General features: G+C 35.0%; 1 protein-coding gene and 1 long non-coding RNA gene across 3 annotated transcripts in view; one reads left to right on the forward strand and one right to left on the reverse strand.

Moving 5' to 3' along the window:
• Positions 1–27,602, reverse strand: part of grm8a (glutamate receptor, metabotropic 8a) — a 264,876-nt gene that overhangs the window by 34,255 nt on the left and 203,019 nt on the right. Inside the window, exons 8-10 of one of the 2 annotated variants that reach the window (XM_069192489.1) lie at positions 15,678–15,740; positions 9,086–9,225; positions 2,487–3,422 (exon numbers count right to left, since the gene is read on the reverse strand). In XM_069192489.1, coding sequence (XP_069048590.1) covers positions 2,487–3,422; positions 9,086–9,225; positions 15,678–15,740 — 1,139 coding nt within the window. The remainder of the gene's footprint in view (positions 1–2,486; positions 3,423–9,085; positions 9,226–15,677; positions 15,741–27,602) is intronic. The other variant, XM_006633388.3, reaches the window with a different exon arrangement.
• On the forward strand, positions 340–19,652 carry LOC107078016 (uncharacterized). Its single transcript, XR_001478991.2, has 3 exons — positions 340–417; positions 13,869–13,932; positions 19,394–19,652. It is a non-coding gene; the product is annotated as an uncharacterized lncRNA (long non-coding RNA).

The raw sequence follows: 27,602 nt of genomic DNA on the forward strand, positions 1-27,602 counted from the left end.
GTTTATATAAAAACAAAAAGTGCTCTATCAGTTTAGAGATGCAAAATAATGTTTTATCTTATACAGTACATCCATGACAGTAAAAATAAATGCTAATATATTAAGGGTTAAACTAAAGAATTTTGGCATGTGTACAGTATAAATATATGCAAATTCAGTACAGTCTGACATAAAATAGCTCCTTAAATCAAAACACACAACAAAACCTTGACATTTTATAACCCCTGCTTTATGTTTATGTCTTCAATCCTGGACCTGGAGGACAAGTGTGTCACCTATCAGCACCTGAAGAGGAACTGGAATAAGGTGTTTGTCCAGCTAAGCCAGAAACCATTTAGCTTGCAGTAAGAGTTGGGCTGAAATTTAAACTCTCAGACAGACTCTTCAAGGGCAGGATTGGACACCTCTGTTCTAAAGGTTTGTAATGGTACCAATTCTTCTATTAATTAGTAGAATTAGTGCTAATTATACTAATGAGTTCTGGGTCATAAATAAAGTAAGTGAATGTATATTAATCGGTTGCTCATACAGCCCTTTTGATCTGAAGTTCTTTACAGTATTTACAGCCTTTCAATCAGTAAATTAGTTAACTTAAAAAAATGAAACACTTTAAAATATTTAACCTATGGAATACATTAATTAAAAATTCTGGGTTTCTGAATGAATGTAAGAACATGAACCTTAAATTTTTTTGTCTTAAATTCGTGTCTTAAATATAATGATTTGTTGCCTCTGTTACCTAAAAATACTTAATTTGGTAATTCCATACAAAAGGCAAATTATTTTCCAGAGTGGAATTTCATATTAAGCATTGATAACAGAACTTGAAATTTTGACAACTTGATATTGTCCATTGTTGTGTACTCACAATTTTAGAGCCAACTTTATGACAAGGGTAGGATGGCACTTTTCTGAAAGTTTTGTTTCTTCATTTGGTAAATCATGTCTGAATCAGTGTTTCATAATTCTAAATCTAATGTCAAGTTAATTTTATAAACATTAATCATATAAACAATAAAAATCTGATGAAAAGCTTTCAACTTTGAAAAAAAAACAATGAAATTTGGTAAAATTAAAATTTAAACTTGCAAAATTTAATTTTTGTGAGTCAAAAGTTTGTTTATTTCTTAAAAAACTAATGAAAAATAAAAAGCAGGAGAAAAAATGATGAGTGGTCATCTGTAAAAAAACAAAACATAATTTCCCAATGGAAAACCAGGAGCACTTAGGAGGCACTGAAATATTTCCTATTCTGAGTATCAAAGGCTTTTGAAAGGCAATATACAGTATGTGATACATTTTCCACATAAAGGTTACTGCTAGGAAAACAAATATATTTTTCTATGCTCAGTTTCTTTGTAGAGGCAATTGTAAGGTAGACAAGAATAAGCATCTTTGAAGCTGTTTCTTTTTTGCATCACCAGTATTATTTTTTATCAATTTTTTTACAAACGTGAATACATCTAGAGCAATGTGATACCACGTCACTTAATGCTGCAGATTTCACAGCTCCTGGCTTCTAGCCTTTAATCCAGACTATGGTAATTCTGCATGGAGTTTACATGTTTCCTTGATGTTTCTGTAGGATTTTCTGGGTGCTTTGTTTTTTTTTCCACCTTCCAAAGACATGCTGACTATAATCGGTATCTTTGAATTGTGCCTGTTTGTTTATGTGCTTTACAATGAACAAGTATGATATAATCCTGCCCTTTCTGGTGCTTCAAGGACAGGCTTCCAATTGCCATGACACTTACCACATATAGTATAAAATACTTATTAAGATGAATAATTTTAAGATAGAATATTTGATCAGACTTTTATTTACAATATTGGAAGGTCTTCATTCTAACATGGTTCATCTTGATAATAAATACTATCCATTATAAATAACTGCACTATAAATAGCCCACATTTCCAGCCCTGGTTAACTGTGCCTGACTGCTGAGAGATTCAAAATGATGTCATTTAGGTCAACTGGTTTCAACTACAGTACATCAGGGACAATCAACCAGCAGTCTTTTGGAACCTTCTAACTTCTGGATCACCTCCCATAGCATAAACCTAATCCCTGACAAATAGCCATCTGCTTGCTTTTTTAAGAGTACAGTTCACATTGAGCTACTCTAGGGTTTACAATGGATGAAATTACCTTGCTGTGTCCCACTGCTGTGCCTCATTATGAACTAACACGATGTGTGTGGGGCTTAAGGACATGCTTGAGTACTGATGTGTATAGCTAGGAATCTCATTCCTTTCAAATAATGCTTCCATCTAGAGAAAACAAGGACAGAATGTAAAGTGAGATATTCAAATGTCAGTTTTGTAAACACTGTCTTTTTGTATAAATCAGAGCAGTGTTGAAATGTTCTGCTATCCCAATACCTCCTTCTTTAAATGTTTGGGAACATGGAGTCCTTAGGTCTTCCAAAAATATTCAAGCAACAGTTTTGGACAAGGATATTATATTGATTTTAAAACGCACTTACCCTTTCCGCTGACTGGGCAGTACCGAAGAATATTGGTATAAAAGCTAACCAAATGATGCAGGTTGTGTACATAGTAAATCCAATTGGCTTGGCTTCATTGAATGTCTCTGGAACACCTCTTGTTTTTATGGCATAAACAGTACATGTAACCATCAAAAGAATACTGTATCCAAGAGAACAGATAAGGGAAAGATCTGAAATATCACATTTGAGAACCCCTCGGGCATTCTCGGGATCCTGCGTTCTCTGTTCCCCAAAGTCCACAATAGTATGCGGAGGGTCAACAGCAAACCAGATGAATACACCCAACAGCTGAAAGGAGATGAGACTGAAGGTTATGACTAACTGTGATGCAGGGCTTATAAACTTGGGTGCAGTGACAGACTTCTTCCCTTGCTCAAAGATGCGGTGAATCCTGTTGGTCTTAGTTAGCAAGGCAGCATAACTGAAGCACATCCCAAGTCCTAAAAATATGCGCCTGAAAGAACAAACTGCCATGTCAGGCGTTGCAATCATTAAAAAGGTTATGGCGTAACACAAGAAAATCCCAGTCAGAAGAACATAGCTCAGTTCCCTGCCAGAAGCCCTTACAATGGGCGTATCATTGTAACGGACAAAAGTCACAATGACAAAAGTTGTGGCAATGATCCCTAGCATTGAAATAAAGACGGGCACAATGGCCCAAGGTGAGTGCCATTCCAGCTTTATGATAGGGATTGGTTGACAGCCTGTGCGGTTTTCACTGGGCCTCTGTTCATAAGGACACAGCTCACAGCTAAACTCGTTAGCCTGGTAATGGTAGCCTTCACAGCGTTCACAGTGCCAGCAGCAGGGAACTCCTTTTACAATTTTCTTCCGCTCACCGGGCTTACAGGGGACACTGCAGACTGAGGCAGGTATGGAGGGATCTCCTCTCGTCCACCGCATAGCATCAAGCTGAAGAGAAAAAAACAAAAATAAACAAATTAGACTTGTACTGTATCTGATATCTCCATTTATGGTATCTCTATCCATTTTAATTAACAAGTGGTTTGATGTTTTCAAATCCAGTATAAGGTGATTACAATCTACAGTACATACTGTACATAAAAAAGCACTCAAGTAGTGTTATCTTATAATATCATATTACATTATCTCCCACTAAACAATGTTTTATTGTTGTTTTAAACACTAAAATCTATTTAAATTCTAAATTGAATAAAATACTATAACAATCCTAAAAGACCATTGTTATGAGAAAATCAGAAACAAACAATATTTCCATAAGAAATATGAACTTAAGAAATTGTTCTGGGCATCTAAAGCCATTTTGGGATAGCCAGGACTGTAATGGTCTTAAATGGTGATTGTGGTTGATATGGGAATTATTATCAAGTCTCCATAATTATATACACATAATTAAATACACATTATGTTTACTACAGAAACACAGGCAATTGCAGCTAGCTTCACATTTATGTCAATGGCATATACAAGTAAGAAAACGTGTGTGTGCAAATAACTTATTTAGTAGCACATTTCAGTAATGCAGTGGTATATGTGAGCATGATGGTTTCATAATAAAGAAGCACAAGTGGGTTACAGCAACACTATGTGGTGTATTTCTGAGCCCGAGGCTCAAAGTTCTGCTTTTTTGTGAACAAAATAGTATTGGGGATATTCTTGAAATATGCAATACTTATGGTAGACCTTAAGAACATTAGAAACTTTGCTAACAAGAGAAGGGAGTTTATTTAGCTCATTTAATTGTTAGTAGCTAAGGGGGATCTCATCCAGCTATTAATTTTAAAAAGTGTCAACACCTGATCAAACAGAATGTTCTTAAAACTAAATATTTTTTTTTCCAATTTCACATAAAACACTTAAGACTAAGTAATCCAATGAGGTATTCTTAGGTTACAGAGAATTACAGGCATTATTACTAAACTGATCAATAATTTGGAGTAGGGTCAAATGTAGCTAATTGTTAAACTAATGAGAGAAGTGTCAAATACTATCATTGAAAGCAACAGAAACAAAATTATATATAGACATTAAAAATACTGTAGGCTTATCCCAATAAGTAACACCACATTTTATTGTAGTTATTCAGCAGTAAGAAAATACAGGGCAATGTAGGAAGTATGGGACTTAATTCCATTAGACTTTGTTCTTTGTTTCTTTTTCCCAGCTTCTGACAGAGATTTAAAGTCATTAACTGTAATACTGTATATAAGTAAATTGTGAGTTGTGAGGTTAAGCTGCTATTGTGTCATGATCAGAAAGAAATAATCACTGGGAAGAACAGCAAATCAAACACCTTAAGGTTTGATAAATCTCCTTTATACCTTTATATCTTTCAGGGTTGATTTGTACATACATTTAGAAATGAAAATTACTCTAAGATTCCAGCATAATAATACCCTGACACTGCAACCTATATAAATATATATATATATATTTATTTTGATTAAAAAATTATTATGCCACAAACTACTACCTCAATTAATAAAATGAGGCAAAGGGGCATTACCATTGTATTGCCTTCTATAATGGTCAGTGCAAGTACTTATAATAATAATAATAAACTTTATTTTATATAGCGCCTTTAAAGGTGGCTTCTCAAAGCGCTTTACAGGATGACAATAACAATAAATAAGAAGACTACAACAATAAATAAGAAAATTTCACAAGACAGGACACAATTATAATTACAACAATACAACAATAACAATAGAGGAGACCGTGGAAGATGGTATTAAGAAGAGCAGAGGGGTGAAGAATGGAAGCAGTTAAGTAAAGGCTTTTCTGAAAAGGAGGGTTTTGAGTCTGGATTTGAAGGAGTTTAGAGAAGGTGACTCTCTAATATCCTTGGGCAAGGAGTTCCAGAGCTTGGGGGCATAGCAGGAGAAGGCCCTGTCGCCCATACAATGTAGACGGGCTTGGGGGACAGTAAGGAGGGCAGAATTTGAAGAGCGGAGGTTGCGAGGTGGGGAGTAGGGCGATAAAAGTTCAGACAGGTATTGAGGTGCCAAGCCATGTAAAGCCTTGTAGGTGAGCATGAGGATTTTAAAGTCTACGCGGAATTTGACCGGAAGCCAGTGCAAGGACTCCAGGATAGGAGTAATGTGAACACTTGCACTAGATCTGGTCAGGATTCTGGCTGCTGAATTTTGGACATACTGCAGCTTGTTCAGAGTAGATTTAGATACCCCAGGGAGCAGAGCATTGCAGTAGTCAATTCGAGAGAATACAAATATGTTGATCAGCTTTTCAGCCACAGTTAATGATAGCATAGGGCGTAGTCTTGCGATAATTCTAAGGTGAAAAAAAGATGTTTTGACAGTATGCTGTACATGTGGGTCGAATGTTAAGCCAGAATCGAATATAACCCCAAGGTTTTTCAATTTTGATTGGAGCTCAAGTACAGAGCCATCTACAGACAGGGTTACAGGACTGGCTTTACGAAGTTGATGGGGGGTACCAATAAGCATGACTTCAGTCTTGTCACAGTTAAGATGAAGGAAGTTTTGAGTCATCCAAATTTTTATGTCAGAGATGCAATTAGATAGAATAGAGACAGCCACATCAGTGTCGGGTTTGGTATGGATGTATATTTGAGTATCGTCAGCGTAAAAATGAAAGCTGAGGCCATGTGATCTTAAAAGCTGACCAAGTGGGAACATGTAAATGCTGAAGAGCAAGGGGCCCAGTATTGAGCCCTGAGGGACACCAGACTTGACAAGACCAATTTCAGACCTGTACCCATTGAGAGAGACAAAGTGACAGCGATCAGTGAGGTAAGACTTAAACCATTTGAGGGCAGTGTCAGAGACTCCAAACACAGTCTCGAGACTTGCCAGTAAACCCTATTTATGAATCAGAAAAAGGCATGTGGTAGTAGCCCTTACATAACTGAATGATCGTCAAACAGGAATAAAAATATTTTACATAGATTTCATAATGATACGCGTTTGTTAAATAAAGTATACTACTATTAGTGTTTATATCTTACTGTATGACAACAAATATTCAGGAGAACAGCTGTCTTATCTCATGGTTAAAAAAGATAACCAGTTTTTACCAGTATTGTGTATTTCTCTGTTATGATATCTAGAAGGTTTCTCTTTAGGCCAATTCCTATTGAAACCTCTGTAAACTGCCCCCAAGAAGAAATTCAGATGATGCAGAAGAGAACAAAAACAGAAGAGAGAGTAGAAGCTATTGACACAATGAGAGAGTTTCCTCCTTTATATAGTAGATCAGGACCATAGATGCTACAGTGATTTTAACATTAAAATCACTGACCTCATACCTTTAGTAAGGGACTGCTGTTTTAATTTTGTGGAAATTATACATAGGAGAACACTTGATCTTTTATTTCTCTGATGGTTGTATTGAGCAAGCACTGTATATTGTGTTAGTTTTAATAATTGGGTTTTATCTGAGCTCTCATTGGTAATTGACAACTACTACTTGTACCCCGGACCCTATACTGTATCTATGGGTATATTCAAACCTAGATTCTCAATACTTTGACCATTTTTAATGGTAATTTTCCCTTTAAATAGTTTAAAATCCACTGTCATCACAGCTGTGTGAAAAAACAAACTTGGCTAAGTCTCCTAAAAACATAACAACTACAGTTCTATTTTCAAATGGCCTTTTCTCACAAAAATCCTTAAATGGGTGGTTGTCATCTCTATTACAATCTCACCTTGCATCTAATTAATTCTTTGAACCTTTTCAGATGGTGATTAAACAGAGACACAGTACTAAAGAAGCCTTTGTAAAGGTAGTTAATGATTTGATGATGGCCTCTGACTCTAGGTCAATAATATATCATTCTCTTTCTCAATTTAAATGCAGCTTTTTATACTGTCAATCCCATTGGGAGTGCAAGGAAATTAATCTTGGATTCCCTCGTACTTTTTGCAGATTAAAGTCACAGTTCCAGGATTTTTTGTTTCCATAAGACCAGGCTCCTTCTTGTGAGAAGCACCACATCTGTGGAATTCTTTCTCTAAATCCATTAGAGACATTTTCATAAATTGCTCAAGGACACATTTTCGGAAGAATTGAAATATTTATCTGGTACTTTATCACAAATGTTTGTTTTCAAAATCATTTTTTTTCAGTCACAACTGCACATATTCTACAAATTCTATCAAACAACTTTAGCAGTATATCATAATCAGTTTTCACCGAATAAATCCTAATAATCATCCACAACATACAGTATTATACTAGTTAAAAAGTCATGTTCACATTCCTGTCAAATGAGTCATCTTCATTAATTTTTCTTATACTTTTTACGTACACATTTTGTTATTTCTTTTTTACCTGTATTTTAGTGAAAATCATACTTTCATTTTATTAAAATAATAGGATTTAACGAACCTGATGAATAATACAGAATCCATTAACTGTTTAACAACCTGGTAATCTGCTGTTCCTTAATAATGTCTGTTAAAAACATTTTAATAAATACATTTGTCTTATGAGAACACTGGTTGAAGAGCTTCCTTCATATAGAGTATTAAGGACACTAACAATGCTCTCCAACTTTTTAATGATTTCCAGTTTCAGGGCCTAGAATGTTTCACTTTTACCATGGACATCACATCCTTATACTGCATACCATCATTCCCTTCACTCCTCTAGTTCTGGTCTCCTAACTGTCCCCCCACTCTATGGGTGACAGGGCCTTCTCCTGTTATGCCCCTAAGCTCTGGAACTCTCTACCCAAGGATATCAAAGAGTCACCTTCTCTAAACTCTAAATCCAGACTCAAAACCTTCTTCTTCAGAAGAGACTTTACTTAACTGGTTCCATTCTTCACCCCTCTGCTCCTACTGTATTTAGTACCACCATCTACTGTCTCCCCTGCATATTCTAATTGTGTTTATCTTGTATATTTTTTATGTTTATTTTTAATTGTTGTTGCTGTTGTCATTCTGTAAAGTGTTTTGAGAAGCCACCTTAATGACGCTATATAAACTAAAGTGTATTATTATTATTATTATTATTATTATTATTATTATTATTATTATTATTATTATTATCAATATTATTACCAAGTACAAAGGAAAACAATTGCTTCTATCAAATTCAAAAACATGTTGATATACTGAATATTTATACTGGCACATAACAAAGAATAAGACCTTGAGGTAAGCAAATAAATGTTTGCTATTTGTTTTCCAGTAATGAAGATTGTTGATTGATTTTGTCTCAAATGCATAGTTTTAAATGTGTTGTTTTACTGTGTCCTCACTAAGGTGAAACTGTTATTTACACATGGGAAGTAACAAGCACAGGGGAATGTATGGATTGTTTTTTTGTCCTTATTAGGCACAGATCAATGCAGTGCAGCAGGCTTGCAGCAGGAGAACAAAACAGAAAAATGGAATGCTAAATGTCTTAATAACTCAAAGAGAAAGATACTACAACTTTAGTGAGTAAAGGCTCCCACTGCCACCATGAGACCATGAGTACATAAGATATTGAAAATCCTGAATGTCAGGCCATGGTTTACTATCATGACCATGAAGACATTCAATATTTGTAATCCAGTCACTAAATTAATGAAAATAAATATTAACTCTTTTTGTCCTCACATTCAGGTGAAGCTGATCAGTCCAGTGTCCAATAACCTTGTATTCTGCTGTTGACCTGTTGGTGATTTGATACTGAAAAATATCATATCGCCCTGGAGCATCCCCATTCTCATTAAAGATGACAGGGGTTCCTGCACTTCCTATTAAAAAGAAAAAAGATATAATTATTAAAAAGGTCCACAATATTTTTTCTGCAATACAAAAGTGACAAATTGTCATTAATCTGGAATCATCTAAAGAGCACCACAATAAATGGCATGTTGACACCCCTGCAAACAACATTTTTATCAAACAAATCAAAACCCTAAATCAAAATTAAAAGGCTGCTTATTAACTATTTATCTCTTGAGGTGACTGTGACTAATTAATGCAAAGTAGAGGTGTGAAACCCCTTAGACTAGACTGACTGCATGACTAGTCAAAAATCTTGTATTTCTTCCCCATTTCAAGAGAAGTCATATCAATACTGGCAGCAGCAGATTTCAGTCTCAACCTTATGTGGATATTTTCTCTCTGAATGGTCTCTCTCTGAGGTGTACACCCACAGTTCAAACAGACAGAGATGGCTCAGAGAGACTGCTGCTCCACTACTTTCCTATAATTTACAGTGCCTTGCAAAATTATGCTAACCCAGAGTTTCATTTTGTAAAACTCCAAAATGGTGAATATATTTGAATAAAGTGAATAGTTTATTCAAAACACTGATTTAGGTCTCTAAATTTAGGAATCTGCTCAAAAGGCAGACTTCTTATGTACATACTGTATGTTACAGTAATTGTCAGGAAAAAACTAAGGAGAAAAAAAAGTAATATGCTTAACTCAATATTTAATGGAGGCACCTTTATCAACAATTGAAGACCTTTTGAAGAAGTCTCATCTAATTTGCTGGTTAACCCATTTGTTTGACCCATAGACATTTTCTCCCATCTCAGGCACTTTATGTAACTGTGTAACAGCTGTTTGAAGGGGCAGCCTGATATACAGTAGGTAGGGTCTGGATGCCTTCCACATCTTAATGATCAGCTTTACCAGAGATATTATGGGTATTATTATAATTATTTTATGATATTATAATTATAATTTTTATCATAAGTATATAATTATAATAATTATATAATATCAATTATAATAATTATATTATAAAATAGATGATACTTATATTATGTTTAAAAACCTTCTCCCAACCTTGCCTTTATACAACTTTATCCCTGAGTTGATTTGAAAGTTCCTTGGTCTTCATGTTTGAATCTTTGTTTGAAATTCACTACCTGACTAAAGGAATCATATAGAGAAAGGTGTATTTACGGTATTTTTAATCATGTTATTCACTATTTTTGCACAGTTACAGAAGTCACTGAAATAATTGTGTGGCTCATCCTGGTAGTTTTGTACACCTAAATTAATTGAGAATTTTCAAATCAAAGGGTTTGTTTACTTATGCATTCATTGATTTTTTTTTGCTGTGAATGTGTGGAGTAGGTTGTGTATAATTAATTAATTGCTACTTCAAATTATCATGTAAACTTTGAAGCAACAAAACTTTGCAAGGGTTTTATTACTTTTGCAAAGCACTGTACAGTATTCAGAAGTAACTGACATTTAGAAGAAACATAATATGCAACGTATCAGATATAGGCAGTTCTTTGGAAAAGTTACATTAATAAAGAAGACAATGCACCTGTATTTATCTCCAATTAAACAAGTGTTGGGTGAGGTTCTACACAAGTACAATGTTTGTACCTAAGAAAATCCTCAACATGAGTGAAAAAATAATGAAGATATCCTACAATATTGGATAGGTCATATATTTGGTTCATACTGTATGTAGCACTTTAAAATGATGACACTTTAAAATAGTTTTTTATAGCTACAGTTTAACCTTAACAGTGTATTCCAAACTAACAAAGGTAAAAATGTTGAAAAGTACTGTATGTGTATTGATTAATATAAAGATATCTTAAGAAAATTAAAAGATTTTCTCAATTGCATATGTATTCTCTACTATTGCTGCAGCTACCCCAAATCAGATCAGGTGAAAAACATAGTCTGAAGGCTCAACTTCAGAGTTAGTGCATCTGTCACAGTAAGTTCCCTCAGTTATTGAATTTCAAGTCACAACTCACATGGCAATACAAGAAATCAATCATGAAGACCAAGGAGCTTTCAAATAAAGTAAGGGATGAAGTGGTAAAGAGAAAAAGATCAGGAGAATGTTACTTATCCTGTTACTTATCCCTTTAACCATGGTGCAGTCAATCGTTAAGGAGTGGAATTATCACGTTCCTTCCAGACACTATGAAGTGGCGCTGTGAAGCCAAAAGTGACTTTGAAAGTTTTACTATTTTCTGTCTAAAATGGAAGCTATTTTTCATTCTGGTCTCTATACAAACCGTGTCTGTATGAACAGGTGGAAAGAAGTGAAATTAGTGAATTAGTGAAAAATTCAAATCTCATATAAGATAAACTGCAGACGTGCGTCATGAAGAAGGTTTTATGATCAGACAAGAAAGAAATTTGAAGTTTTTGGTCTAAATGCAAATGGTACATATAAAGTAAAAATTCAACAAATGTTTAAACCAAGCATGGTTGGGACATCATCATATTCTAATAGAATTTTAGAATCGAGAGATAACTGAGCAAAGTACAAATGAATCCTACTGGAAATTGTGCTTGAGTCATCCAAGAATCTAAAAATAAATAGTAAAAAATATATTATATATATAATATATTAGGACAAAGAAAGAACAAAGTGCAAGGCTAAAGCAAGAATGGAGTGTTTTGAGAATGAAGAGAATAAATGTCCTTGAGTGGACATTTAGTCACAAAGTCCTGACTTGACTTTAAGAGAACAATGTTAGAAAAAAAAGACTAAGGTTGCAGGTTCCATTAAGAGTCCCCAATAAACTTGTCAAAAGTGGAGTATTTGTGCCAGGGGGAATAATTGAAACAATAATTTGCCAGACAATAATTACATCACACATTTGTCCAAAGGTAGTAGAGACCTATCCAAAAAATAAATGAGAAGAGTAACTGCTGCCAAACGTTCTTTCACCAAGTATTGATTTAGGGGCCTGAAGACTGAATGCAGTCACTTTTTATATCTTCTTTACAATTTTGCTGAAATTCAAACTTCTTCACTTGTAACATTATTCAATTTGATCATTACATTTTTATCATTCAGATCAGATTGCATTCTGAACATTTTCATGTGTGTGTTGAACATAGCAAGTTACCAGAGCTGTGAAGATATATTCCATTGACAGAAATTGTTCATTTAAGACTAAGTCATTTTATATTTTTTAACATGTTACAGTATATATTGAATTAAATAAATATCAAGGTTTTATAGCCAGAATTAATGTGCACTAATTTACTTAATTACATGAGCATGTTAACATGCAAAAGGCTATTGTTTTAACACAAAACTGTTTATTAAATAAAAATGTCTCAATAGACAAAACAGACAAAAATACTAAAATTCCTAACACAATTATACAGTATGTTGCATTGTTATGAGTACTTTTTATCTATTATTATTAATCTTTTATCTGGACAGATTAATTGGTAGTCATCTTCTCTGCACACTAATTGTGCAGAGAATCCAAAGGAATACAATATCCAAAGGAATATGTACCTTTTAAAAAGGGATAGAGCCAGATAATACTGAAGTGGGCCTAAACTGAAGGAAGCTCTCATTCTTTTCTGGAAGCTGGCTTAGGCTTCTAAATAGGAAAGCAGCTATTGTGAGCATAGAAGCCAAGGTCAAAAACCCGTGTTGCTACTGGAAGAAATTTCATTGTACTGAGTTCTACAAAAACTAATAGACACTTACTGTATTTATTGTATTCATTATTTTGGGATACCAAGCCAGTTTCTTTTACAAAGTAATTTTTTTTCTTTTTGTGTCTCATCTGTAAATTCCTCATTCCATTCCTGACTGGGTCTGAAAATGCCCTCTTAATACCTCATCTCACAGTGGGATTGGTGAAGCTAAAAGGAACAACATCTCAGTGAAAGGAAGATATCTACTGGAAATAGTGTGGAAAATCCCTGGAGCTCACACCTTGCCAGTTGGGAGTCAGAATCAAGTTCCTTTATTTCATGTCACTTGGCCCCTCAGCCAAGTGGGTTAAGCCAAATCTCACTATACCCAAATACTCGATATACATCCTCAAACACATCTAAAAATTTTACAAGGCGTGGTCAGGATCAAATGTTTACAATCATCATTACTTACTCTGTACCTATTTTACATTAAGTGTATGTATACAGTGCAGTATTTGCGCAGTGACACATTTTTTTTTTGCTGTTTTGGCTCTGTACTCCAGCACATTGGATTTGAAATGAAATAATGACTATGAGGTTAAAGTACAGAATGTCAGCTTTATTTCGAGGGTATTTACGTCTAAATTATGTACTCCAATGTGCTGGAGTACAGAGCCAAGACAGCATAAATTGTGTCACTGTCCAAATTCCTATGAATACATATATTTATGTAATAATTTCATTTGACAACATGAGAAGAATAATTTCAAAGGAGATACCATATATACTGCTTATTTAACAATACTACGTGTGATGCAGTTGATGTTATGAAGTATACTACATGTAGTTCCAATGTTTATTTTATATGGCCTAATCTAGGCTTCAATATTCATTTACAAATTTTGGCACATTAGGAAGAACTTTTAGTTGACTGTTACGAAGAAGAAAGTTCATTGTCCACCATTGTGACTAATAAAAACACAATGTAATCTTTCCTTCTCAATTATTTTCATTGTAGATGAAAGGCTATCTGAAGGATCTTCTAAGACATTTAACATGACCCCATTCATTTATCTTGTCAGGTTTGGCAATTTCTACTTTTATTAATCAATTGTTCTATCAATCGTTGAATCAAGAAATTAAACCTGAGCAATGTAATATCTTACATTATAACTTATTGTTTGATACGTATTATGTTAGCAAACAAGAATTGATTAAATAATTGCTCCACAGCCTTTTTTAAAATTCTGTTCATGACTAAGACACCCATCTTTGGAAACATTACACTGAGAAGATCGTTCTTAATTTACAGTTGAGTGGCTGTATGAGACTGTATGACTGTATGAATGCAAATGTACCATACATTCCAAGTTGGGGAGGAAGTAGACACGGTTGCTATATATTTTATAATGAAAAATCATTATAAAAAGTGTAATCATTACAAAAAAAATGTTTTTCATTTTTTTGTGTTCTTCTATCATTAAATTATGATTAATTTAGGCTTTCTAGCCTATGAAACACTTATTCTATTGGGGTTTTAGTTCCATCTCGCATTAAATCATGCATGTTCTCCAGCAGTCAAAAGAAACACTTCTGTGGAATTATTGGTTTGTGTAATAAAATTCACCTTTCTCATTTTTAACATTTAGAATGCAACTAAGCTTTTAATAAGAATCACCTCTTAGGTGAAATTAAATATTTCTGGTTCAATAACATTCCAGCCTGTTACTTCTGTTCACACTCATTTACAGTTTTGCGGAATTCAGTGGTACAGTTCACTCTCCTATTCAGATGGGGAATCAGTAGGTATTGGGACTACAGTAGATGGGGTCACTAAAAGATGAAAAAGATCATCGGGCTCCCCCTTGTCCTTAGTGCTGGAAAAGGGAAGAAAAAAGTCTTATTCCCATAGTGGCTTTAAAATAAATAATTTCATTAGTGTTTTTTTTAAATGATTTGATAAATGCAAATTATGGTACAATAGTACTCGGTATTAGAGAGGCACCTACTTAATCTACCCAGCCCCTTCTTAACAGCAGGTAAGCATCATATTTTCAAGTCATAACAGTCCATCCAGAGAAGTATTAATATAAATGCTAATCTAAGGAATTAAATTGAGAATGCCCATTAAAACTTTCTACATTAGTCAATTCAGTCATCCACAGGAACAGACGTTTCAATAACAATGAGGTTCTGCATACTATGCTGCCATCGCTTTTCTTTATATTTTTCAATTATCCCATGTCAGAAGAAATGAGTAAACCTCTGAAACAGAGATATCATAATTTGACTGTAAATATCACAAGTAATCTGCACAATAGCTTTCAAAAGAAAAGTTTAAATCAAAGATGGTTTCTGTAAGCTACAGAGAGTCAGATATGGAAGGGACTGTTTTGATTATTTGAGCCACCCCAAGGCTTAATACTACACTGCAGTTGAAAATGTAAAATAACTTCTGGTGTACAGTATATTTCATTTTTCTTAGATTTTATGAGAGCTCTTGAAAACCTGTACCTTTCTTGCAATCCTCAATGAAATGCATAACATTTTATTTGGATTTGTCTGCCCAGGACTATATTCATTCTTAGGTGCTTCTCATTTATTATCGTTTTACTGCAAGGAACATTTCTTATAATACTGTCTTTAAGATGTTGGCATGAGTTACTGAATCCCAAAAAATAAAAGATAAATGCAGTGACTCATAATGAACTATAAAATGTATATAAAATCAATTTGGGAGCTCTCAGGTTGATACAACATTCACTCAGCTGAGGCCAAACAACATGCATTAAGTCAAAGAAACTACACTCTAAAAATTACAACTTACTGAATTCACCCCCAGATACTGATCCTTGTGTAAAACTCTGGAATTCCCAAGAGACATGGTGTCCTTGTATTACGCAAAAAAAGGAAACACCAGTCATTAACTTCAAAAGAAGATATGCAACTTCAAATAATATCATAAATGTGCCAATGTTGTCTAGAAAAAAAAAATTAAAAACTTTAAAGTCCATTAAAGATTTTTCTTTAATTTCATTTAATGCAAACATGAATACATTTTTACTTAAGCTTAAGATAGAACCCTTGCTTTACACCACACTTACCAGAAGCAATAACAAGGGTAGTTAAAGATAAATACATAAGCAAGCTACTGTATATGATATCATGTTCATCTAGAACAGCTAGCTTTAGAGTACATACTGTATAGACAAGCTAGTTTTCCAGATAAACCTAAGCAGTGCTGACATCTGTCAACGACCATCAAGCCAAAAGGAATTTGAATTGAGATGAGAAGCTTGAAATTGTTTTTATTAAAAACCCCTCTTAATAAAATGATCCTTCTTTTGTTGTCTGCTTGCAGCTATAAGGGTGGATAATGAGTAACGTGACATTTATTTATTTTTCCTTGTATAAAAACACCCTTTTAAAAATAGATCTAATCTTCCAGATTTTCTAAAGAGCAAAAGCAAACTGAGTGTCATGCTTACAGTTAATGACTCTTTGAAATTCCAACAGGAAATCTGAGGAAAATGAATCCCCCAGATAATCAGCTGTCTTTGATTTACCCAATTTATTTGTACTTTTAGAAATATATGCTGACAGGGATTGTTAATTGGGCCACAGGTTGTGTTTTGTGCTTAATGAAGTGCATTTTCTGTACTGGTCTTGAATTTTTTTTTTAATTTCCAAGTATCACATTTTTATAATGTAGTTCAAGTTTCATTTATCAAAGATGTAAAGATTTGTTTAGTCATGAACAAATAAATGAAGAACAGATATGATGATTTTTCCCCATTAAAGACCTACAAGAGAAGATATTATTGAATGTGCTATTTGCAGTTTACCCTACAAATGTTACCTTTTTACACCATGTTGACTGCTTTATGTATTAAAATACTGACCTTTACTTTCCATAAGTGGTTCTTGAACATACGTGTATTACTAAAGCCAATCAGAGGCTGAACACCATGGAAACATGATCTCACTGATCCTTGACAAGTGTCACTTTTTCATGGCAAGTATTATGTCTTCAGCCAGTTCCACTCTTCCAAATCCTGGCAGAAATCAGGTATTGTTGTAAGTATACTGCCACTGGGAACCCAACTGCAGTTGCTATGCAGCAAAGCCTGGACTCAATGTTGAAATCTCACAATTGTATGCTTATTAAGAGTTGAAACGTTTGACTGGATTAACCACTCTGCAGTATAAGAGGTTCATTAACATAAATATCATAAAACGCTCTTGGCTATTTTGTTACTGTTCTGGTGTTCTTCACTGAAAACAAAATGATATCCAAAGTTCCAAAACATATTAGTTTTAATATAAAAATTGTAAAATGTAAACACATGAAACAAGACGTACAATATTGTTAGAAAACATCTGCACATAAATGTAATCACTGCACATCCTTTTACAAAAACCTTTGAGCTGAAGCATTAATTTCTTATGGCTCCCCAATGTAATTGAATCTAAATAATTAAACATTACAGCCTGTTATGTTTGTGGTTTTCCTTCTGACTCAGTGCTCATTTCATTGGGATTTTGTTGTTTTTCCCATGGTTACATTCATTTCGTGTACAATAAATTTGGCACCCTACTGATATATTTACTGTTTTTTCCACCCATATTTCATGCCAAAGACAGAAAATAAAATATACTTTTATTTTATAATACTTTTTAAAATTTTATTATATGGTTGTCATACCATGGTTGGCTACTATCAGAGTTCATAGTTCATTTTTGTAAAAAGAGATATACAGAAAATAATGTGTATTTTTTCCAAAAGGTAATGTAGCAGGCTGTACTATTGAAAGTTGGTATAATCAGCTAACCTGCCAGTAGAGGACTCTGTCACCTTTAAATTGGTGCACTGGATCGAAGTTAATTGTTTAGATTATTAGTGATGGGTTAAAAAGTGTGTATGGTTGTGGTGAGCATGTTGGGTGTAGGACAAAGGTCTGCCATTATTGCTGACATGTTCGGATCCCTAAAGATATTTTGTTGAAAGCTGGGGTCTGTCACTTTTCAAATATCTATTTTCAGTAACTGATTTATCCTTAAAGGGTTACACTGACTTGGACCATAACCCAGACACCCCAGTGTAACAGGAATAAACCCTGGCTGAAATGCCAATCCATTAGATGGCACACAAGTTAAACTATTGTATATACAAAAGTACTGTGCATTTGGTGTAAATATAATTAAATGTGGAAGTGAAAGGAACAGTGGTGATAATGTCTTGGGGCATAGAAAAAAAATTCACGTTTCAAAGGTCTGTGCTACTATATTTTTATTGTACTAACAATGAAAGATGTACTGTTGTTTGTAATGTTCATTATAGGCAGTCTGTTTCCATCTTGCTTTGGTTATCTAAAACCTAAATCCACTCAAATTGACTTCACAAACAAAAAAAAAGTGAATGTAAAGCCTTTCCTGGGGTTTATTTTCTCTGAAGCCTAATCCTATTTATGGAAACCACTAAAAGCAAACATTAGCATCAGTTTGTTGAGATGGCTTAACTGATGTGGTCACAAAGTGTCCCAGACGTAAACATTATTGTGATGATTTGTAGTACGGACAGACTTACTGAGGGAAAAGGGCAATGGTTGATCACCTTACTGTATGTTATTTATTACAATATATAAATTAAATTAAGCTGTCTGGGAAGTTCAACCTGTAATCATACTCCATCGGAAAACATGTAGACCCCAATAGTATAGAAATCTGTCTTTGGTTTGGGTTACATCATAAATCAAATTACCTGGATTATACAAATGACAGAGTGCAGCTGAATGAGGACTGATAGGATTCTGTAGGATGCAGTCAATCAGGGAAACAATGACTTTATGGCTGCCTAGTACTTTTGCTTTTGTGGTGTGATTTGCAGTGTGAATAAGAAGGCATATATGATATTCTTCCTTTCCTAAATTTCCTGAAGTAAAGGCAATATTGTTCAACAAATAGATTTAGAAAATAATTACTTGTTTTCCAAAGCTGTTTATTGAACAATGTTTTCTTTACTTCAGAGAATCATTACAAAGTCCAATCAATGTGCCGAAATAGAAAGTGAAGGTGTTTTATAATTTGCCTTTTATAATGTGCCAAAAGAATGTTTTTCGAACAACGTCAAAACTACAATACCAGTCTACTGACTGTGAATACACACACCAATAAACATATGGAATTTATTTCTGAGCTGCATGTTTTTAAAATAATACAGTGCTAAGAAAAAGTTTAAGAAACCCCAATATTACAGGAATTATCATATCTTATCCCAGTATCCTTGTTCAAACAAAACCGTTCTTTACTTAAAAAGAGAAAAATGTTTTAAGATGCAATGGTTTATGAAGTAGAAAGAAAATAAATAAGTGAATGTGAAATAATAAGTGAACCTCTAGTTTATTTCTCACAAATAAAGGGATCATTGGAATAAGGTGGTTAATTTGGTATAGTAAATATAGACTATGTTTGGACAGTCTTTTAAATAGAAAATATAAAAACAAAAACATTTTTACTCTAATCGGTATTTATTGTCTTGCCAAGACTTCACCAGGTGCAATCCAGAAAATCCAGGAAGTCATAAAGAATTTCAAAATAACATCTGAAGACGTGTGGGATTTTTCACCATGGGTAACGTCAGGTTTCATGCCTCAACCATCAAGAAAAAAAATGGTTTTCATGTGAAGATAGCCAAGAAGAAACCATTGCTCTCTAAAAAGAACAATGCCATCCATCTCATTTACCAATGATCAACTGGATGATCCACAAGACTGGAACAACTGGAATGATTTTGTCTGGACAAAGAAATGTTTGGTACAGCAAAAATAAAATACTGTCTTGCAAATAGAAGAACCTCACCCCGATTGTCTAGCATGGTGTGGTGGTAGACACTTGCCATCCTTCACAGAAACATGAATTTGGTGTTGTATAAGAAAATTCTAGAAAGAATGTAAGGCCATCCATTTGTCAGTTGAGCTGAAAAGTGTTTTACAGCAAGACAATGATCCTCAATATTTGTACAGAAATACAGCTGAATAGCTGAAGAAGAAATTTCATATTTGGAACTGATCTAGTCAAAGTCCAGGCGTGAACCCCGTTGTAATATTATTAAGAAAACTGCATGCAAGAAAACACTCAAATGTCACAAAGTTGAAGCAGGGCTGTGAGGAAGAATGAGCTAAAATTCCTAAAAACACACGTGAGATACTGATAAAATGTTACAGAAACTGTGCAGTTGACTTCATTGCTGCTCAAAGAGGAGCCACCATTTCCTAAATCTAAGGGTTTACAATTTTTTTAACACAAGTACAGTGCCTTGCGAAAGTATTCGGCCCCCTTGAACTTTTCAACCTTTTGCCACATTTCAGGCTTCAAACATAAAGATATAAATTTTTTATTTTATGTGAAGAATCACCAACAAGTGGGACACAATTGTGAAGTGGAACGAAATCTATTGGATTTTTGAAACTTTTTTAACTAATAAAAAAATGAAAAGTGGGGCGTGCAAAATTATTCGGCCCCTTTACTTTCAGTGCAGCAAACTCACTCCAGAAGTTCAGCGAGGATCTCTGAATGATCCAATGTTGTCCTAAATGACTGATGGTGATAAATAGAATCCACCTGTGTGTAATCAAGTCTCTGTATAAATGCACCTGCTCTGTGATAGTCTCAAGGTTCTGTTGAAAGCGCAGAGAGCATCATGAAGACCAAGGAACACACCAGGCAGGTCCGTAATACTGTTGTGGAGAAGTTTAAAGCTGGATTTGGATACAAAAAGATTTCCCAAGCTTCAAACATCCCAAGGAGCACTGTGCAAGCGATCATCTTGAAATGGAAGGAGTATCAGACCACTGCAAATCTACCAAGACCTGGCCGTCCCTCTAAACTTTCAGCTCAGACAAGGAGAAGACTGATCAGAGATGCAGCCAAGAGGCCCATGATCACTCTGGATGAACTGCAGAGAACTACAGCTGAGGTGGGAGAGTCTGTCCATAGGACAACAATCAGTCTTACACTGCACAAATCTGGCCTTTATGGAAGAGTGGCAAGAAGAAAGCCATTTCTCAAAGATATCCATAAAAAGTTTCGTCTAAAGTTTGCCACAAGCCACCTGGGAGACACCCCAAACATGTGGAAGAAGGTGCTCTGGTCAGATGAAACCAAAATCGAACTTTTTGGCCACAATGCAAAACGATATGTTTGGGGTAAAAGCAACACAGCTCATCACCCTCAACACACCATCCCCACTGTCAAACATGGTGGTGGCAGCATCATGGTTTGGGCCTGCTTTTCTTCAGCAGGGACAGGGAAGATGGTTAAAATTGAGGGGAAGATGGATGCAGCCAAATACAGGACCATTCTGGATGAAAACCTGTTGGAGTCTGCAAAAGACCTGAAACTGGGACGGAGATTTATCTTCCAACAAGACAATGATCCCAAACATACAGCAAAATCTACAAAGGAATGGTTCACAAATAAACGTATCCAGGTGTTTGAATGGCCAAGTCAAAGTCCAGACCTGAATCCAATCGAGAATCTGTGGAAAGAGCTGAAAACTGCTGTTCACAAACGCTCTCCATCCAACCTCACTGAGCTCGAGCTGTTTTGCAAGGAAGAATGGGCAAGAATTTCAGTCTCTCGATGTGCAAAACTGATAGAGACATACCCCAAGCGACTTGCAGCTGTAATCGCAGCAAAAGGTGGCTCTACAAAGTATTAACGCAAGGGGGACGAATAATTTTGCACGCCCCACTTTTCATTTTTTTATTAGTTAAAAAAGTTTCAAAAATCCAATAGATTTCGTTCCACTTCACAATTGTGTCCCACTTGTTGGTGATTCTTCACATAAAATAAAAAAATTATATCTTTATGTTTGAAGCCTGAAATGTGGCAAAAGGTTGAAAAGTTCAAGGGGGCCGAATACTTTCGCAAGGCACTGTATATACAGTATTCTTTAAGATTCCTTATTTTGTTCAGTCACCCAATATATTTTTTACCTTTGTTACAGTACATGTTTACACAGGTCTAAAATATTCGAGAAAAAAACTTACTTATGAGATTCACAAACATTGTCTTGGCACTATAGATCAATTTAACAACACGTTCTTCATTACTTTTTAACAGGTATGTCAAACAACATCAACCAAAGCTAATGGGTATCCTGATTTTTCAGTATTTTTTCTTAAATGATTTACTTGTTTTAAAATTTAAAAAATGACCTGTGTCAGAGATGGCGTTAGGAGCACCAGGTTGGTATGCAGCGCTGATCGTGAGGATGACTGGAACCGATAAACAACCAAATCCAAAAGAAAGAGGCAAAAATCTAAGTCGATAAACTAGAACTAGTAGACGCACACACCAGAGAAAGCCGAAGAATACTGTACTTCTCAATAGTGAGCGGGAACTGAGTGGAGTAAGAGTTTATAAATACGGAAGAGCGTGAGGAATGACGATTGATTAATTTGTGCGTGGGTCTTAGCGGTGAGAGGTGCTCGTAGGAATGCAGTTCGTGACAACTTGTAAAAGCTGTAATTCAAAACTAATACAGATGCAGCCATTCAAAATGGGTGAGGTATTTCGAGGCATACCCCGGTGGGCGTGTCGCGGTATCACGCAGTTCACGTGTGTCATGTGGCTAACTATCCGGCGTCGCCTTGTAAAACCGCCAGGGGGAGCTTAACCTCTCATGTACAGCATTTGAGCCTTTAATTTTGAACTGTGTATTACAGCATGTTAATCATCAGTCATTAAAATGTTGGTATATTTTATGAAAGCAAGATTGCTCAGTTGGACAAAAGTACACAACCTACCTTTATCAGAAATATTTATGCATCAAAGCCTTTACTGAAGATATTACTAATAGTATTAATAATGGATGACTTTGAACAAGCTGTATACTCAAAGTATAATTTCTTTAGCACATTTGTACAAGCACTTGGAATCTGTCCAAGCCATACTTTGTCAGGCATTTTGTTTTACTTCAACGGGCATAAAAACATCCTTGCTTTTAACAGGGGGTTTCATAATTTCTAACTACGAAAATGATTTAAAATGCGACACCTATCATTCAACTAGAGCTTAAAATATCACATGGATCCTCAAGAGCACAGCAAAGAGTGTATTAAAAGACACTTGTATTTATCAACGCTTTCTTTTCCGTATACCAGATTTTATGGAACCACTTCAGAGGGTTGTCAGCCAGTCAGATTCCAGGAATCGGCACTTTAAAGGAAAAATACACACCGGTATTCCATTTCTCCCTAACGATTTTAAGCATCGAAGTATTTAACTAGCATGTGAAATAGCGTGTGAAAAAGTGGTAGTTTTAAGTTTTTCTGCTAATATAATATTGAATCGCATATCTAAAGAATTTAATAATGGTATTCGTGTGCTGCGACAGGGCTGTGTAGGGCTGTTTCGCCTGCCTGTTCATGCGAGCTGTCTTGTAGCCTACTGGTCTAGGTGCGTGACTACCAACTGACAGGTTGTGTGTTTGAATCCAGCTGGTGCTGGACTTTTCTTTTAACAAACATTTCTTCGAAAAAATAGAATAGCGATATTATGGACAATCAATTGACTTTTATATTTCAAAATATCGCAACATGATCGATATTTGCGATATTTTGAACATATCTTCCCTTCTGACAGCGGTTCCTGCTTCTATTGTGTGTGTGTGTGCAACAGAGTAAATTTTTATAGAGAAATGGAGGCTGGACAGTATGCGTTACAATATAAACATTTATATTGATTTAAATCGTGTTCTGATTTAAATCCCAAACGCGTGTTTAATTATATGTGTTTTTTAATCATAATCAGGCTAATGCATTTCTATGTTTTCTGTATGAACCAGCTTAGAGGTTCATACAGAAAGACAGCTTGTGTTTAAATTGAGTGTAAGGTAATTTATGCTTCTAAAGTCATGGTCAGCATTTATTATTGTACTGTGCTGTAAACTTTTTCTGTGCCTAGTCACATTATTTTATAGCGTTTTTATTGTGTTATTAAATCCCGTGGCGCTGTGTGTTAGTTTCCTGACTCCCATGTCACATGGTCTGTGATTGAATCCCATGGAACTATGACTTTATTTTTTAACAAACATTTCTTTGAAAAAATGAAACGTTTCCCTTGGTCAGAGATTAAATAGAACCTCACTCGCACCAAACAAATTTATATTTCTAAATATCACGACATGATCGAATTTAAGTCTCGAAATTGTTAAAAGAAAAGTCCAGCACCAGCTGGATTCGAACACACAACCTGTGTGTTGTTAGTCACGCACCTAGACCAGTAGGCTACAAGACAGCTCACATGAACAGACAGGCGAAACAGCCCTACACAGCCCTGTCGCAGCACACGAATATAATCATACTGTTATTAAATTCTTTAGATACGCGATTCCATATTATATTCCCTTTTAATCAAATTCTAAAAGTATGCTTGTTGACTCCGGTATCACGTAAGTTAAAGACTTCGAAGCTTAAAATGTTTAGGGAGAAATGGAATACTGGTGTGTATTTTTTTCTTTAAAGTACCAAGACCAGCTATATACTGTATGTTTATGTTCCAAAATTAATATCGTTTATGGCCTTCACACGCGTTACAGTATGCTCCTATTCTTTTTATGCTCAGCTACTAAGATTTCCCTTCAGTTGTAAAATTCAATATCTACAACGGGCACAGTAAAGACGTTTACAGTAAGTCTTTCTACGACAGACCAACGGACCACGAGTGCCCCTGTTGGTCAACCAATCACGCACCACGTCATGATACGCGACACCGCAGCCAATTACCTGCGGTACGTGTCTGTACCGCTCACTTTGAATGGCTGCATCTGTACCTGTCATTTAATCAGCACCTACAATTTACCTATTGAGATTCTGCATTAGTTTCACTACTGCTTGTTTTAATTATCTACCTGGCACTGTACTGGTTTTGTTCAATCCACATTTATAGCAATTGTACAATATATTATGGCATAACAACCTGAGAAACACCATCATATGTAACAAAAGTAACTGAATTAAAAATGGTAAATTAATTTAAATAAGCTTTAAAATATGTACTAAAATATATTGAATACTAAAAGCATTACTGTCATAGAACCAGTTCTACTGTACTGTATGTAGAATTGAAGGTAAAGAGCATCCATTTAAACTTTTTTCGGAAAAAACTTTTTAATTGAATTATGGTATGAAATCACCAAGTACTGTAGCTCTTTGTAGTCTGATACTGTCAGAATTTTTATATTCCAATGGGTTTAATTTATGTTTTGTACACCCCATATTTTTTATATGTAGTAATCATCCAGGGATCATACAGTAAAATATAATAAATCTAATAATCAATAATGCAAAAAACGACTTGAAGTGATACCTATAACAATAAGCTATAATAATAGCCAAGTCACAAAAGGACCCCAGCATATACCAAGGTAAAAAAAAAACAACTTGAGGTAAATCTGCCTGACAGGCAACAAGGTATAATTACTAAAACAAAGAGAAAATTGGCATCTATTTCTGATTTTACTGCTTTTAATGACTGTGGTCTTTTGTAAATTGACCATTTTTGGATATTCACAATGTTTTTGTTATAGATAGTATACCCAGGAGAACAAGAGCTATATGAATTTTTAGATTTATACTGAAAAAAAAATATTATTTTTTCTCTTTGCCCACACTTTAAAATTTTACATTCCTGTAATTACTTCCAGGACATCACAAGAGATTATTTAAATCTTCTCTTATATGTGGTGCTTGAAAATGTTATAGCTCTTTTTTAGGAAAAAAAACAGATTACAGTGCATGGGATTTTCAATTCAAACATTAAAATATGCTGTAGATCAAGGTCGCTCATATTTCCATACATATGAGGACCCAGAGTCACATATTATACACTTACACTTTACACAGGCTTTTTTCAGTTTCTCATATTCAATACATACCAGCTCCTAACATTAAACTGAAATATAGCTGTGTATTCTTTTGAAAAATCTCAGAATACATTATCAAGTACTTTAAAAAAAAATACCAAGTGCTAAAATGTTTTAGAAAGACTATATTTACTGTAATGATGGAACCTTTATACTGTATTAATATAACTAAGACTTTTAAAATACAAAAGAATAGTTACTGTAAATATCAGAACTGTCCAGGGAAAACTACATACAGTAAGGCAGCAATTTAATTGAATTCCTATTCCTTGATACTTACTTCATGTAGTGAACAGTATGTAAACAGTGGAACAGAGAAAAAAGGAAAATAAAAACTGTACTAAATTACTCATTGAGTCAGGTAATAAAAGTGCAGAAGAAAGTGCAAAAATAATAGTAAGTGTCTAGATTGAGCATCCTTTAAACAGTATGTTGAGTCACAAAGAGCTCAAAAAACAGTCCAAATTTTACATTAATAGATCATTGGCACATGTGTAATGCTCCTACTGTATATTTTAAATAGTGAGCAGATAGATGCGTTGATTGAGTAGTTCTGTTGTTTGAAATTAAACACAACTTTTCAAACCATGTGATTTTATGGAAATGCAGGGTTCTCAGTGTTTGATATTTACTGGATGTTAAAATCAAAATCCATTTATTACGCATCTGTATGAATGTATGAGGACAAGAGTTTAATTAGCACAAGAATAGCAAAAGATACAACCACTTTGAGTAATGAAAATTGCCTGGATCTTATCAGCATGATTGAAGACTCCTTGCCTGTTAAACAAGCTGCCAGGAGAATAACATGTCCTGCTTCAACAATCAGCAGGGAAGTCCAGAAAACTAAACCATGGTTCTGTGAAGGATAGACCTCATCCTCAAAGGCAGGTCACCACATCAGCCCAGAGATTCCTCATCCAATTTCATAACTGTGTTTAGACTACAGTGGCTGTGTAAGCTACTGGAGGTCTCAGCAAAGGGCATTCGGCGGTGCTTGATACAAGATGATAGAGAGAGAGATACTGTACAAAGAGGAGAATGGAAGCCGAGTTTACTTAGTCAAGTTGCATAGCCAATATTCGTGGTCAAGAGGAAGCGTGGGTCTAGTGGCCGGGATATCACAAGACGAAGCGTTTGTCAGGTGAAGAAAGTTAGCAAAGGTAGCTCTGGGAGGATTAACTCAATACTGAGTGTGGAAGAGCAGGTGAGGCGCCCTGAAGGAGTGGGTTGCCTGGAGGCGTGGTGCAGGCTGAGGGACATGGTTGGGTAATTAAGATGTGCGTCGGCGTTTGTGGGAAGTAGCAGTGGCTTGTGTCTGATTACTGGAGGCTGTGACAGGCTGCAGCATTCCAGAATGACACAATCTGGAAATCATCAGAACAACAGCTCTCTGCATGAAAATGATCTGCCATTGAGGGTTAAGATCAAAGAGAGACAAATTATCATCTTTTATAAAAACATGTGAGGTTGTGCTGTTCAAGACATGTTGAGTGGTGAAAGTCTGTTTATTGTGAGCAGACATCAGTTTTAACACCAAAATACCTTAAATGCAAATTGAGGGCAAATGTACTGCACAACCATATAAAGATCTTTATACCAAGTTTTTCCTTTCTTTTAAGCAAATCCAAAAGTGTTGATTTTCCAGCAGATCGATACAAAGCCATATAGTAATAGGATTGTAATAGCAAAACTTAAAGAAAGCAAGGTCGTGCCACAGCTAGATTCTTTCTCATAACCTGAGTCCAGTAGAATATCTGTGGGATCACTTGTCAAAACCATTAACAGGAAACAACCATGACCAGTTAGCCTTGCCAGTTGGCT

Source organism: Lepisosteus oculatus, chromosome 7 (assembly GCF_040954835.1).
Source record: "Lepisosteus oculatus isolate fLepOcu1 chromosome 7, fLepOcu1.hap2, whole genome shotgun sequence".
Classification (NCBI taxonomy): Eukaryota; Metazoa; Chordata; class Actinopteri; order Semionotiformes; family Lepisosteidae; genus Lepisosteus; species Lepisosteus oculatus.